Below are 14,901 nucleotides of genomic sequence, written 5' to 3' on the forward strand. Positions count from 1 at the left end.
TCTATTTTTAGATATTTAAATCCGGGGAGTAAAATTTCCTATTTAGAAAATATTCTAGAATTTTTCTATAGTATTACCTATTTTAGACTCGATTAAAATCTTATTTTAATTAAGATTTAGAAGAAATCTATAATTTATAACTTTAAATAATTTCTTATAATTTATTATAGATTATTAGAAAGTAAGAATTAGTTAGAATTAGTCAGTATTAGTTATAATAATAAATTCACTAATTCTATATTAATTTGAAATTATTTACTGACTAAAGATAAATTATAAGACCTAAAATTATCTATAAATAAGGCCTAAAAGTATCTACTAAATAATCTTTTTCGATTCAAGCAGATTATTAACTATCTAATTATTAGATAGTCAGATTTCCTAATTATTTATTTAATCTCTTCAAATCTATCTTATCTTATCTAGTTATTTAATCTATATTACTATTCTATTTATATCCTCTCAGGCCAGCCCTAAGACTATTCTGTTTTAGGATTAGGGCAGCTAATAATTAATAATATATTTTCTCTATTATTAATTTAGTATATTAATTTACTATCTAAGATTTCAATTCTTAAAATTTTAGTATTATAGAATAGACTACTTTTTCTACTTTTTACAATAAATATTATATTTAAATAGAAATTAAATTTAAAAATATAATTTAGAAATTTAAAATTAATTATCTTTTTTAGAAAAATAGTAGACTCTATATAGATAGTTCTATATTTTAGAATTTCAGTATAGATATTCTCTATATAAATTTTAGTAAATTTTAGTCTAAAATTTATAAATTTCTAAAAATTATTATAGATATAGATATTTAAAATTATATTATAGATTTATAAATTCTTATAATTTAGTTTTAAAAATTTAGATAGTAAAATAGTTTAATTAACTAAAATAGGTAGAACTATTAAACTATTTTACTCTAAATTAATTTTTTTAAATTCCTTAATAACTAAATTATAGATCTTTTTAAATCTAGAATTCTAATAAGCTAAATTTAATTAATTTAGAGTATCTAAATTAGATAATTAATTACTAAATTTTATCAAATTAATAATATTCTCTATTCAGTTCAGATAAGCAGAGACAGTAGAGATTTTTAAATAGAGTTTCTAAAATCTTATTCTATATAGTTATTTTAATTAATTAAATTAGTAAAGCTGGAATTAGGTTTACTCTATAAAATTACTATAGTAATTTTAGATTTAAAATCTTTAGATTAATTTAACTAATTTAGTTAAATATAGTCTCTAAAGTACTTAGTTATCTTATAGAAAGACAGTATAGATTTATTATTTTTAGATTTTTTTTAGTAATTTATCTTACTATAGAACTAAAAATATAGATAAAATAATAGAAATTAATTCTAGAAAATTAAATAGAGATTTAATAAAGTTTTAAATCTCTGGAATATATAGTTCTAGGACTTTAGTATATAGATTTTTCTATACTAAAATATAAAATTCTATAGAATCTAAATTAAATAGAGTTCTAAGTTTAATATATTTTTTTAATTAGATTTTATATTCTAGATTTATTAATAGAAATTAATTTAGTAGATAGACTTTTTAAAATTTTATAGAATAATTTAGTTAATAAAGTTATCTATCTATTATTATAGAATATTAAATTGGTAATAACTAATAATAGAGTTAAAATCTTAATAGAGATTATTTAATATTTCTTAATTCTAATTTTATATTTTTTAATAGAATCTCTATAGAGCTCTTATTTTAAATTAATTAGAATATTAGTCCCAGATTAAATATTACTAAGATTAGATCTAGTAAAGTAGTAAGATAGAATAGATATTCTAGATAAGATAGAATCTATATAGTCTCAGATCTCTTTGACTTTGGCTATTAGTCTAATATAATAGTTCTAGTAAAATTAATTACTAGACTAATTAAACTAAATAAATATTTTTAATTTAGTTAATATAATAATTTATAGATTCTATATATATTTATCTATATATAGAAATAATTAATTAATATAAATAAAATAGAATTAGTAAAACTAATCTAGACTTATAACTATTAGCTGTCTTAATTCTAAAGTAAAATAATTTTAGAACTAACTTAAGAGAATATAAAAATAGAATAATAATATAGATTAAATAACTAAATAAGATAGAATAGACTTAAAAAAAATAAAAAAATAAAAAAATAAATAGAAAATCTAACTATCTAATAATTAAATAGTTAGTTAATAATCTGTTTAAATTAAAAAAAATTATATGGTAGATATGTTTAGATCTTATTTTTAGTTAGTAAATAATTTTAAATTGATATAAAATTAATAAATTTATTATTATAATTAATACTAACTAATTCTAACTAATTCTTAATTTTAATAATTTATAATTAATTATTAGAAATTATTTAAAATTATAAATTATAGATCTCTTCTAGATCTTAATTAAAATAAGATTCTAATCTAGTCTAAAATAGATAATACTATAGAAAAATTCTAGAATATTTCCTACTTAGGAAATATTCTTTCAATTTTATTTAGTATTACCTAATAAGGAAATTTTACTCTGACAAATATATATATTACTTATAAAAGAAGCTCCTTTAAGATAATCATATAAAGTAGATTTAGAATAAGATATATTTAGAATCATAGCTATCTTTCTAAGACTATTAAATTTCATTTCTTTGATAGCTAATAGTATTCAGTCTTCCTACTTAACGCATAATTTTAATAATTTAGGCATTTTTAGTGCTGTAGTTAATATTTAAATCACCTAAGAAATTGAGGCACATTGAAAAAACGGGTGGTGCGCAGGGTGCTTACCGATTACGTTAGACCTCCAAATACTGACTAAGTAGACAAGGGCGGTCAACAAATCGGTGAGTATATTTGACCAAAAACTGCGGAGTATACACAAATGAATTAATGTAGGTTACGGAGAACGGCACCAACCCCGGACCAATGGTAACCCTCCGTAATCTCCCTACAAGTCTAGCCCCAGGCAGATTATGGTATCCTCGGCTATTAACTCATGGCCTGAACATTTCTCAGCCACCAGCCAGTCTCCGTTCATACATATCTCATATCCCCTGACCCTCGAAAAGCGCCCCAATACTGCATACCGTCGCTACATATAACGCCCCTAACGTTGTCCTATAATCATTTATTCATTGGACCCGAACATTACAACAAGTGCATTGACCTGGATCGCTGACCATATATCATTGTCCTGTGAAGTCGTATTCTGCCAGTGGCGTAGGACAAGCACAAACGCTATTCCCTTTTCCTTCCCTCCACCGCGTCACTATCTTCCCTAGCACCCATATTGCCTGCCGCTCCTGACATCATGTCCTTCTCTAACCTCGTCTCTGATCTCGCATTCAGAGATACTCACGATGACCGAAGTTCTCAGATATCCCATGTACGATCGCAAGCCACCGCACGATCGTATACAAGCACAGCTGCGACAAGCGTCAGCATATCTGGTGACATCTCCAGTCAGCTGCATTCCGGCTACAGCCATCCATTGAGTAGATCATGGCAGGCTGAAAGACAGTTGACCAAGGTCCGCATTTTCTTCCATATTTACTGAGCTTCTCTAAACCCGAGATAGGAAATGCTTATTTATCCTCTCTTCATCACCGATAATCCCGACGAGGAGACTCCCATTCCGTCTCTCCCTGGCCAGTATCGTCGAGGAATAAATCGTCTAGTTCCTTTCATCAAGCCACTTGTCCATAAAGGGCTACGGTCAGTCATTCTGTTTGGCGTCCCACTACACCCCTCTGCGAAGGATGCACTAGGTACCGCTGCAGACGACCCATCTGGACCGGTAATTCAAGCTATTCGCCTGCTTAGGTCGCGGTTTCCTCAACTTTATATTGTGACAGATGTTTGCCTTTGCGAGTATACTTCTCATGGCCATTGTGGGATACTGCGAGAAGATGGGACTCTTGACAACACGCAGTCCGTGGATCGGATCTCGGATGTTGCTCTGGCTTATGCCGCTGCCGGAGCTCATTGTGTCGCTCCGTCTGATATGAATGATGGGCGAGTGCGTGCTATCAAACTGAAGCTTATTGAGGCCGGGATGGCCCACCGTGTCCTTTTGATGTCCTACAGCGCCAAATTTAGTGGTTGTCTGTACGGCCCTTTCCGTGATGCAGCGGGGTCCTGCCCATCATTTGGGGATCGCAGATGCTACCAGTTACCACCGGGAGGCCGTGGACTCGCTCGGCGCGCTATACAGAGGGACATAGGCGAAGGGGCAGACATCATCATGGTAAAGCCGGCGAGTAGCTACCTGGACATTATCAGAGACGCAAAAGAACTCGCCAAAGACATTCCGATTGCTGCTTACCAAGTCAGCGGTGAGTATGCTATGATACATGCTGGCGCCAAGGCGGGCGTGTTTGACTTGAAATCAATGGCCTTTGAAAGTACTGAAGGGATTATAAGGGCTGGTGCTGGAATTATAGTAAGCTATTTCGTGCCTGATTTTTTAGATTGGCTTTAGGCATGACTTGGTTGGATAAAGCATGATGAAAGCATCCAAAGGATGGATAGCCAGCTGGATAGCAGTGACGCGGTGTTTGAATCATACCTATTGCAGTAGAAGTCCTTAGTATCTCGTTGGCATTCTCTAAATTGCTTATTTAACGTAATGCCATGCCACGTGTATATATTGCTTATTTTTTTTTTCTCACAAGGATACATCAGCTGATGGTGTCAAGTGCCCACTTCTATATGGATACAAGAATACTAATTCCTCCAAAGCATGCGGGCGAGAGATGAGTAGATAAGTAGCAGGATGAATCATCAATTATATATATACTAAGAAAGTGACCGGAATTGTCACATGAAATCTCGTAGCATGAACCACATGTCCTGAACCGGTCAGAATTCTGGCCCGAGAAGACAGGCGCTAAGAAGAAGCCTGGGAAATGAGAAGATGGGCTAAGCAAACGAATGTGAAAGAATAGTTTACAAAAAGCCGACGAGAGTGTTAAGTGCATGATCAGAACATGCAGCTGCGGAAATCACAGCCCCAGACAATAGCATCAAACACGAAATTCAAGTGACTTCATATAAATGCAGTGCGATGAAGGTTTTCTCACATGTAGCTGGGTTTAAGGCCCTGAAACCCATAAGCTACGATGTCGGATTTGACAACTTCACCTGGTGCCACATAAGCTCCACGTCGAAGGCGAACACCAGGGTAAATAGTACAGCCAGCACCAACGTAACAATCTTCTTCAATCGTAACGGGTCGTCCTTGATAACGGCTTTGAGACCCTTTACGCTCCTGCATATTTGCGTGGGCCATTGAACTAAGAATAGTCACCCTGGAACCAATCCACGTGTGGGCACCGATAGTGATAGGACAATCATCCACAAATAAACAGCTCTCAGATATCATCACATCCTCGCCAATGTGAATGTTATATCCGTAATGGCACTGGAAGGGCGCTTCAACAACCGCACCTTGCCCGATGGAACCCGTCGGGCGAGGGGAGGTGACACCTGAGGGTGAGCCCACTGCCGAAGTAGGTGGTACTAATATTTCTTTAAGAAGGCGGTTTTGTTCTTTATTGCTTAGTCCAGAAACAGGATTGCAGGCATTGTTGAACCGCCACAGCGCGGCTTTACAGCGCTCTCTCTCTTCCACAAGATGAACATCGAAGGGTCGATAAAGTTCACCACGTATCATTTTATCCTTTTCTGTCTCTTCACCGGGAACGGTGCGCGCAGATAACTGATGTTCAATGCTCAGGGCCATTCGCGCTTGGGCTTGTGGACTGCTAGTGTCCACATTAGTAGCAAGACCTGGTCGCTGGTCAATTCCGCCTTGGAAAAGCGAGACCCCTGGTTTCCCATGGGCGGTACCATGTGATAGCTCCCGAATCGGCGGCACGATTTGATAATCTGTTTTCGGGTGACTTTCGCGGGGTAACTCATGGATGGACGGTACATCTCGGTAATCTGGCTTTGCGATATGATCTGTGATATAAGTGGTGTGGCCTGTATTCGGCCAGGACCGTTTGGACCATGACCCACGGCCGGAACCAACGCCTGTTGGGCTTGAGTTGTTGAACTGTGTGGTGGTGCGGTCGTTATCGTCTACAATAATCGACCGCATCTTCCCTCCCTCGAATTGTTCGGTCAAATTTTGTTGTCGATCATGTTGTTGGTTGATGTCATGCACGTATTGACTGCCGACATCTGCATAGCCTTCCTTTGATTGTAAAGGAACTGGCGTTTTCCCACTTGACGGCTTCTGCCATGTACTCCGTGAGGAATAGCCCTCGCAGAGAAAACCACCCCTGATGCAATTATTACCTACATTGAAGTTAGACTACTGCGCTACCGCAATTGACAAAATCGTTGCCCAACTTAAGAGAACTATTCAACAAGGAACTTACATGCAGGGTGTTGTTCGTCACATTTTTTCTTTCTCCTTCGGCATGTCATACACCCAGTTTTAGTTCTGTTGCTGAAAACGCGCTTTCTCTTTGGCGCAACTTGTACAGCAGTTTGCGGCCGCTCCTGGGAAAACCCAGCCAACGATGATGAAGACTGCTCATTCTGTGTGGTACCTTCTATTGAGCGACTGACCGTAGTCCAATTCTTCTGAGTTACATCATGCCCCTGAGCCTCACGTTGGAGTGCCTCTGCCAATTGAGCATCTGATGCATCAATCTGTTGCGCACGCTGTGCTTGGCTGACCAACTGGGCATCATACTCATGCCAGGTAGTATTTGCTGAGGTTCGTGAATCCTCACTCCCCTCTGGCCTTGTGTACACCAAGGGGGACGTGTTCTTAAGATCCTGGTCGGCCTGGGATGTCGTGCTTCCGTTGGATGTACATGGGTGCATATTTTGATTTGTAGTGTCGTTTAGGTGAGAGGCTGGGCTTTTCGGGGCTCTGTGAGTGGAATGAGCATCGTCTTCATGTTCACCAGATCCCGACCTCTTTCGTTTGCTTCTGCTAGTAACAGACACAGCACATTGCGAGGACGATCGTTGTGACCGTCGATCTTCTTGGTCGTTCTTGAGGTTTCCATTCTCACGTATTCGTTCCTCATGCCGATGTGTTGTATCATCGTAACCGCTTCTTCCACAGTGCTCAGAGGGTTCTCGTGAGTCTTCGTCCGTTGCTGAGCTAGGGACAGCAGGAACAGACGTCGGTGTCGCAGATATCAAGGAGTCCTTCCCGTTCACTGCTGTAAATCGAGAGGGACTGTGGTCTGTTCTGGAACCCTCTGATTCGTGGTCGTTAATTATTGAGGCGGAGGTGACGGCAGTCATGTTGCAAATAACTGAAGAAGTAGTAGTAGTACTAGTAGTAGTAGTACTAGTAGTAGTAGTAATAGTAGTAGTAATAGTAGTAGTAGTAGTAGTAGTAGTAGTAGTAGTAGTAGTAGTAGTAGTAGTAGTAAAGTAGTAGTCCAGCTACAACTGATAGGTGAGACCCCTTGGTATAAAGCCTTCAAGTTCCACCACCTAGTTTTCAGCGCGCAGTGGAAAGTTATCTCTATTGTTCTCACGCAAGTTCCTTGTGAACGCAGCGGTATTTTCAACTAGTGTCACACAGGAGGAATGCGGTCAATTATATCTTCGCCAAAGGAGTACTATTCCACCTTGCGCGCCGTCAACTAGAACTAGAACTGGAAGCAGTTGCATCAATCGAGGATGGAGAGGCAACCCTGCGTGCAGGTTCACTCTTCGGACGCAATTGAAGATAAGAGATATAAAGGACCAAATTAACGGCAAGAATTCTTTTAGACTCAATGTATTGATTGTCCTGTACGGCTATCCCGAGGCCATGCACCAGGTGAGGTTCAAGATAAGCTGAGAAGGGCTGTTTCGTGGGTATCGTTCAAGGAGGAGATAGCAATCAGCAAATCGGAACGGGATATAGAAGGCACCAGGTAGGGGATCAACCTCAGCGTAAAGAGGAAAAACGCGCAAAGTGAGATATCGGTACGAATGATAACGCTTGCTTCTGGAGTGGATAGGTTGGGTTGACGGGGAAAGAGTTCAATGACGATAATTTATGGGATACAAGAATTTACAACGATGAGCATATACAGTCAATAGGACGAGAGGATGAGGCGGTAGTAACGACAGTACAAGAAGACGGTAGAGGAGGGAAATGTGGCGGCTGTGGTGATTGATTGCTGGTGTAAGAATAAGCCTGGATAGAATAATGCATCTACCCCCACCACTATTTTTTTTTTTAAAAAAAAAAAAAAAAAGATAAATAAATAAAAGGAAGGTGAAACAGGGGAGAAGAAAGTAAATATTCACGGACGCAGGTAGTGGTGAGTACTCTGGGATTTACTGAGAGAGGGGAAGAGGCAAAAGCAAGAAAGAGAGGGGGTTATTAATGACCCGTATTGGTAACTTAGTGGAGGGAACCTACTAGGTAGAAGAAAGGGTAAGCGATAGCTGACAATGGCTGAATGCAGCGAGTAGTATTTTTTTTTTCCCTTTTCTTCCCCCTTTCCTTTCCTTTCCTTTCCTTTCTTTTATATATATATATAAGAGGGGGAGGGGTGTGTTTAGACATAAAAGGGAAAAAGTAAATGGAAAGGTATTAACCTCAAATGTGAACCAAAAGCTAGCACAGGTAGGGGATGTTGAGGTGAAGAAGAAGCTAACCAGGGGATTCCAAAATACAGTATTGGCTCATGTTCCTACTCCGTACTTGCTTCATAGCAATGCGGCTGCCAGCTGGCTGATGAGAGGTTAGTGACTGGATTGAAGTTACCGCGCGATCGACCATCCCGCGATGGCTGCGCAAGGAAAATGATTGGCTATAGCAGCGTTTGGTTAGTCTAACATGGGTCTCATGCTTGCGAGTGATGGTGCTCAGGCGACACGCCACCAACAGATTCTCCTGGAGGGCTGGCCCGGGCTGGCCCCTGGGACACACTTGGATTGTAATGGCTTGCTGCCGCTTTATCCGCGAGGGAAGCGCGGCACGGCAGCCGCAGGGGGGATATGTACTATGTACGGAGTAGAGTTTAGTGGGTCCAACCGACTTCCAATGTGGTTTGAATAGTACATTCCGTGGGGGGAGGTATTTCCCACTTGATTTTGGTCGCTTAAGAGGCCCTTCTTCCCCATGATATTCGCTATTGGCGCCAGACAGCACTGCAGGCGCGGTTACCAATGACTATACCACACCACCAATTCGATCTGGATAGAACTGTTTATGAGCACATACCAGCAGTATACATACGTAGTACCTGATTAGCAATTATCTCCACCTGCAAGAAATATACATATATATATATATATATATATACGGAGAATACAGGATATATGTAGGGAGAATGTCAAGAGATTGCAATATGTTTTGTGAACTACCTTATCAGTGCTCCCGTAATTATCTATCGCCTTTCCATTCTTAACATTTCCAGAATATCTTTTGAGATTCAGCTTTTTCTTGTATAGTCAGTACTTGTAGGATTAATCTGATGGTAAACTGTATCGTGTTTTCATTTGTTTTACTTAGCTATGTTTACCTTTCTATACAAATCCAAGATCCTGAGGGTCAGCGGTAATCATTTGTTAAACCTCCTTAACTATGGACAGCGAAACTGCTTGTACGATGCTGACATGAAGGCGCGGCTTTCTGAGGAGCACATGGTAAGAGGTACCTATTCTTAACCGTAGACTAGTTTTCTTGATTCTATATAGGTTATGGATAGTGCTGTAACCTAGATAGCCCGGGTCGAACTCCGAGATAGACCCGTAGAGCACTTCGAAGCTCCTTTGTAAATCAATTTTAATTTTCATGGGCCCCATATCCTCAGCCATTTCCAAAAGGGAGGCTGACTAATCCTATTTGGACGTAATTAGTTGCTAACGAGTTTAGTTACATCGTACCCGATAGAGTTCCAATAACTTGAGCAACAACCGTTCACACCGCCAGTGAGTTGAGTCTACACGGATTTTTTTTTTGTTTACCCCTTCTTGGGTTATCCATATCCCAAACCCGCGCCTGCATCTCAAGCTGGGCCATACAGCCCCACTTCACCTCTGGGCATCTTGTCTCTCATCAAAACAGTAGTAATTTGCTCTGAGGAGCTTACTTCCGGCCAACCCCTCCAAGAGAGAGCCTTGACCCCGCCAAGCATTCCACCCATTTGCTTTACCCTGTACTTGTCATAGTACCTGCAAATTCTATATTGAGTTAACTTGAGTTCCTCTTTACCTGCGCCTGTGCCTGGGACGCGTCGACAAGCTGTGCAAAGGGCCGTATCGCCAGCTTCGTGAACGGAATGTCGGTGTCCATACAAGAGTTGGACAACACAGTCCAAGCCTTCTACGAAGGCAAAGGAGACCTGGTATGTCGTCCCGAAGAAGTCCTGCGTTTCCCTTTCAGTAGCTCCATATATTTTCCTCTATTAATCTGTCTTATGATCCCTGTGCAACGATGCAGAACACTGATGATATAATTGCAAACTACAGCAAAAGCAAGCCCAGCAGACATTGACAGAAGTGAGTCTAAAAGGAGTCGTTGATATACACTGCAGGAAAAGGAATATCTGACCTATCTCGGATTGCTAGTTTAAGCAAAATCCGGATGCCTGGTTAATTGTAGGGAATATTCTCCAGGAGTCATCGTATCCACAGACCAAATGTGCGATATCGACCCTCGAGTATGTTGATTGGGATTGTGCTGATGGTGTTAGATCTTGCCCTCCAAGTTCTCGACGATGTAATCATGACTCGATGGAAGGTTTTACCGAGGGAACAATGTCTAGGTAATCCTTTGATTGGACTTCATATCCGGGTCTGCCTGGGTTTGTCTGACGAATGCAGGTATCCGAAATTTTATCGTTAACTTTATCATTGAAAACTCTAGCTCGGAAGAAAAGTTGAGGAGTGAGCGAGCGTTCTTGAACAAACTAAATCTGGTTCTCGTTTCGATCTTGAAGCAGGAATGGCCTCACAATTGGCCGACTTTTATCAACGAAATTATCTCGTCCTGCCACACAAGCCTTTCTATTTGTGAGAACAACATGGCAATCCTTCGCCTGCTATCAGAGGAAGTCTTCGACTTCTCTCAAGACCAGATGACATCCGTAAAAGCGAGGAATTTGAAGACTTCTATGACACAGGAATTCTCGTCGATCTTCCAATTGTGCTCCGAAGTGCTCAATACTGCAAACCAACCAAGCTTGATTAAAGCTACCCTGGAGACCCTTCTGCGCTTTTTGAATTGGATTCCTCTGGGATATATCTTTGAAACACCTATCATAAGTACCCTTCTGACACGATTTTTGGACGTTCCCGAATTTCGCAATGTGACCCTCAAATGTCTGACGGAAATTGGCGGGTTGCAGATCGGTAACCCGTATAATTACGATGAGAGGCTGGTACATATGTTTACAGAGACATTGACGATAGTTTCCAAGATAATCCCACTATCAATGGACTTGAAACAGACATATGCCAAGAGCAACTCGCGAGATCAAGAGTTTGTACTCAACCTCGCTCTTTTTCTTTCCAGTTTCTTCAGCGCTCATCTCAATGTAAGTTTCAGAAATTCCCCGCTCCCAAACGCTGACAGAGCCGCTGATATTTCTTGTCCCCCACCGAATTAATTAGCTTATTGAAAAATTACCAAATCGTGACTATCTCACTCATGCGCACTTTTACCTTATCCGCATTAGTCAAATTGACGACAGAGAAGTTTTCAAGATCTGCCTAGAGTACTGGACGCGACTCGTGCAAGAGCTTTATGAAGAGATGCAGCAACTCCCAATCACCGATATCAATCCTTTGGTGAGCATGGGTGTCAGCGGCTTATCAAACGGCGGAGCGCCGCATCCGAGCACCTTGGCCAATTACCCACTCCGCAAACACAAGTATGAAGAAGTTTTATCGAGCCTGCGTACAGTCATGATAGAGAAAATGGTACGTCCAGAGGAGGTCCTGATCGTCGAGAACGATGAAGGTGAAATCGTCCGCGAGTTCGTCAAAGAGAGTGATACGATCCAGCTCTACAAGACAATCCGGGAGTGTTTAGTCTACCTTACACATCTCGACGTTGTTGATACGGAGAATATCATGATCGAGAAATTGGCTAAACAAGTCGATGGGTCTGAATGGTCATGGGCCAACTGTAATACCCTTTGCTGGGCTATTGGGTCAATCTCCGGAGCCATGAACGAAGAAACTGAGAAGCGCTTTCTCGTTACTGTTATCAAGGACCTATTGGGTCTCACAGAAATGAAGCGTGGAAAAGATAACAAAGCTGTTGTGGCCAGTAACATCATGTACATTGTGGGACAGTATCCACGCTTTTTGAAGGCTCACTGGAAGTTTTTGAAGACAGTTGTCAACAAACTTTTCGAGTTTATGCATGAGACACATGAAGGTCGGCTATTCAATCACTTTACTAGGAGCCGGTATTCTAACTTCCAATAGGTGTTCAGGACATGGCTTGCGACACCTTCATAAAGATCGCCAATAAATGCAGGCGTCATTTTGTTGCCCTTCAGCCTGGGGAAAACGAGCCGTTCATTGAGGAAATTGTTCGAAGCATGAGGAAAATCACTTGTGACCTTTCGCCACAGCAGGTCCATACTTTCTACGAAGCATGTGGTTATATGATCTCGGCACAGGGTCAAAAGGGCCTCCAAGACCGGTTGATTGAAAATTTGATGTCATTGCCCAATTCTGCCTGGGACGCTATTATAGCCCAGGCAAACCAAGACCCGTCGATCCTCCAAGATGGAGAGACGATCAAGATCGTTGGCAATATCATGAAAACGAACGTCGCTGCTTGTTCGTCAATCGGCACCTACTTTTTCTCCCAACTAGGACGCATTTACCATGACATGCTAAACATGTTTCGAGCTTCTAGCCAGCTTATTAGTGATGCTGTTGGGCTTGATGGTAATAAGCATAACACTGCTCTCATTTTATTATCGGAAGCATCGCTAATTGTTTGTCTAACAGGAGAAATTGCGACAAAAACGCCGAAAGTCCGAGGCCTTAGAACCATCAAAAAGGAAATTCTCAAACTCATTGACACTTATGTCCAGAAAGCGGACGATTTAGAAATGGTCAATGCGAATATGGTCCCGCCTCTGCTCGACGCCGTCTTGGTGGACTATAATCGTAACGTTCCTGATGCACGCGAAGCAGAGGTTCTGAATGTCATGACAACTATCATCCATAAGCTACATGTATGTTTGGCTCTGGCGTGCTTTCTAGACCCTTATGGGTAACTTGGGTGCAGCAACAAACTGACATACTTCCAGAATTTGATGGAAGACAAGGTTCCGCTTATTATGGAGAGTGTGTTCGAATGCACTCTAGAAATGATCAACAAAGACTTTCACGAATACCCGGAGCACCGAGTCCAATTTTTCAAGCTGCTCCAAGCGATCAATCTATATTGCTTCCCAGCCCTGCTCAAACTTGATGCTACCCAATTCAAATTCGTAATCGACTCTTGCATGTGGGCCAGCAAACACGACAATCGCGAGGTCGAGAACACTGGTCTCACGATGTGCCTTGAGCTTATGAACAATATGGTTGAGACAGACACTCAAACTTCGAATATCTTCTTCCGCCAATTCTACATTCCCATCCTGCAAGATGTTTTTTTCGTGCTCACCGATAGCGACCATAAAGCCGGTATGTATCTACAACAATCTGAACCTAGAGGTGAGGTGTTACTAACTACGTTACAGGATTCAAGTCTCAGGCGATGCTCTTGTCACGTATGTTCTACTTCGTTGAAGCTGGAAAGGTGCAAGATCCTATTTACTCCCCGGAACAAGCACCACTAGGGACTTCGAATAAGGATTTCCTCCAGGAATATGTTGCGAACCTTCTGCAAAACGCCTTCAAGAACCTACAGGAGTATGTTCTATGTCACTGGCTTTGCAAATTAAGCTTAAATGTGCTGACTTTGCCACAGAATTCAGATCAAGCAATTTGTCATTGGGCTGTTTGCATTTAATGATGATTTCAATAAATTCAAGACTCATTTGCGGGACTTTTTGATCTCGCTGAAGGAATTCGCTGGGGATAATGCAGAGCTCTACGCAGAAGAGAGAGAGCAGGCACTGCGAGATGCCAAGGCTGCAGAACGGGATCGTGCAATGAAAGTTGGGGGCCTTCTGAAACCGTCAGAAATGGACCAAGAGGATGAACTATGACTAGACAGGGAATTGCGTTGTGAGGTTGCTCCATTCCTACCCACCGGCGCCACAGAGCGCCCGAGAAAGCCGATGGCTATGTTAGGGGAAGACCGGCTGGACGGCTGGGCCTATTACGGGCTTTGAACAGGTCAAGATCCGGCCTTTTCGCCAGATCCGATGCGTTTTGTATTATCTTCCCCCCATTTTTTCTTCATCTCTTGGCCATAGGTGATAACCTGCACCGTACTTCTTCACTCCTGTTCTAGTATTTGACTGTTATATGCAATCAATATTGGATCTCTAGCCGGTTAGGTGCAGCTCACTTATCGAGCCGCTTCAATGGTGAGTGATTGCTTATGCCATTGCGACGAAATTGCCCTTCCAAATTGTTTGTAGAATCCTTCGCTGCATGTATTCGTTCAGCGAGTCTTTATGAAGTAGATCTAGTTGCACATCACAAACTTCAAGGTCATATGCGACGTATCAACCCTAAGGCTCTTTTATTTTTTTTTGTTGCTCATGACAATCTTCAATCTGGAACAAATGAACAAATGTAGGCGGTGAGCCACCAATCAAGGACGTCTTAACGACGATGTTGGGATAAATTTAAATAAGTTTAGCCTAGCTTTGCACAGTGCCCTAGCCTCGGCGCCATATCAGTTTGCAGTGGCTTAGACTTTTATCGATCGGAGTTTTTCTTGAAGCAATTGTTCTAAGCATAGGTATTCTTTACTACCAT

At 40.7% G+C, this 14,901-nt stretch overlaps 3 protein-coding genes across 3 annotated transcripts; 2 read left to right on the forward strand and 1 right to left on the reverse strand.

Annotated features, from left to right (window-relative positions):
- The first annotated feature begins 2,950 nt into the window (after positions 1 to 2,950).
- BDV27DRAFT_124925 (porphobilinogen synthase HEM2) lies at positions 2,951 to 4,795 on the forward strand. Its single transcript, XM_032066214.1, has 2 exons — positions 2,951 to 3,553; positions 3,602 to 4,795. Exons 1-2 carry the CDS (start codon positions 3,335 to 3,337, stop codon positions 4,502 to 4,504), a joined length of 1,122 nt encoding a protein of 373 aa, XP_031929738.1. The 5' UTR covers positions 2,951 to 3,334; the 3' UTR covers positions 4,505 to 4,795.
- BDV27DRAFT_87201 (uncharacterized protein) lies at positions 4,787 to 7,845 on the reverse strand. The gene is made up of 2 exons (XM_032077832.1): positions 6,411 to 7,845; positions 4,787 to 6,327 (listed from the first exon to the last, which is right to left on the reverse strand). The coding sequence occupies exons 1-2, from the start codon at positions 7,294 to 7,296 to the stop codon at positions 5,102 to 5,104; spliced, it is 2,112 nt and encodes a 703-aa protein (XP_031929739.1). The 5' UTR covers positions 7,297 to 7,845; the 3' UTR covers positions 4,787 to 5,101.
- A 2,079-nt stretch (positions 7,846 to 9,924) lies between these two features.
- Positions 9,925 to 14,650, forward strand: BDV27DRAFT_124927 (exportin CRM1). Its single transcript, XM_032066215.1, has 11 exons — positions 9,925 to 10,346; positions 10,471 to 10,500; positions 10,570 to 10,642; positions 10,695 to 10,766; positions 10,825 to 11,537; positions 11,614 to 12,385; positions 12,436 to 12,906; positions 12,970 to 13,199; positions 13,275 to 13,653; positions 13,710 to 13,881; positions 13,940 to 14,650. The coding sequence occupies exons 1-11, from the start codon at positions 10,281 to 10,283 to the stop codon at positions 14,178 to 14,180; spliced, it is 3,219 nt and encodes a 1,072-aa protein (XP_031929740.1). The 5' UTR covers positions 9,925 to 10,280; the 3' UTR covers positions 14,181 to 14,650.
- The last annotated feature ends 251 nt before the right edge of the window (positions 14,651 to 14,901 follow it).

Source organism: Aspergillus caelatus, assembly GCF_009193585.1.
Source record: "Aspergillus caelatus strain CBS 763.97 unplaced genomic scaffold BDV27scaffold_47, whole genome shotgun sequence".
Taxonomy (NCBI): Eukaryota; Fungi; Ascomycota; class Eurotiomycetes; order Eurotiales; family Aspergillaceae; genus Aspergillus; species Aspergillus caelatus.

Excerpts from the sequence above, each read along its gene's own strand:
- BDV27DRAFT_124925 (XM_032066214.1), top strand. The coding sequence starts at position 3,335 with ATGTCCTTCTCTAACCTCGTCTCTGATCTCGCATTCAGAGATACTCAC. Across the intron at positions 3,554-3,601 it reads CTGAAAGACAGTTGACCAAG|GAAATGCTTATTTATCCTCT; the intron begins GTCCGCATTTTC and ends AACCCGAGATAG.
- BDV27DRAFT_87201 (XM_032077832.1), bottom strand. The coding sequence starts at position 7,296 with ATGACTGCCGTCACCTCCGCCTCAATAATTAACGACCACGAATCAGAG. Across the intron at positions 6,328-6,410 it reads TGACGAACAACACCCTGCAT|GTAATAATTGCATCAGGGGT; the intron begins GTAAGTTCCTTG and ends ACTTCAATGTAG.
- BDV27DRAFT_124927 (XM_032066215.1), top strand. The coding sequence starts at position 10,281 with ATGTCGGTGTCCATACAAGAGTTGGACAACACAGTCCAAGCCTTCTAC. Across the intron at positions 10,501-10,569 it reads CCCAGCAGACATTGACAGAA|TTTAAGCAAAATCCGGATGC; the intron begins GTGAGTCTAAAA and ends TCGGATTGCTAG. Across the intron at positions 11,538-11,613 it reads TCTTCAGCGCTCATCTCAAT|CTTATTGAAAAATTACCAAA; the intron begins GTAAGTTTCAGA and ends CGAATTAATTAG.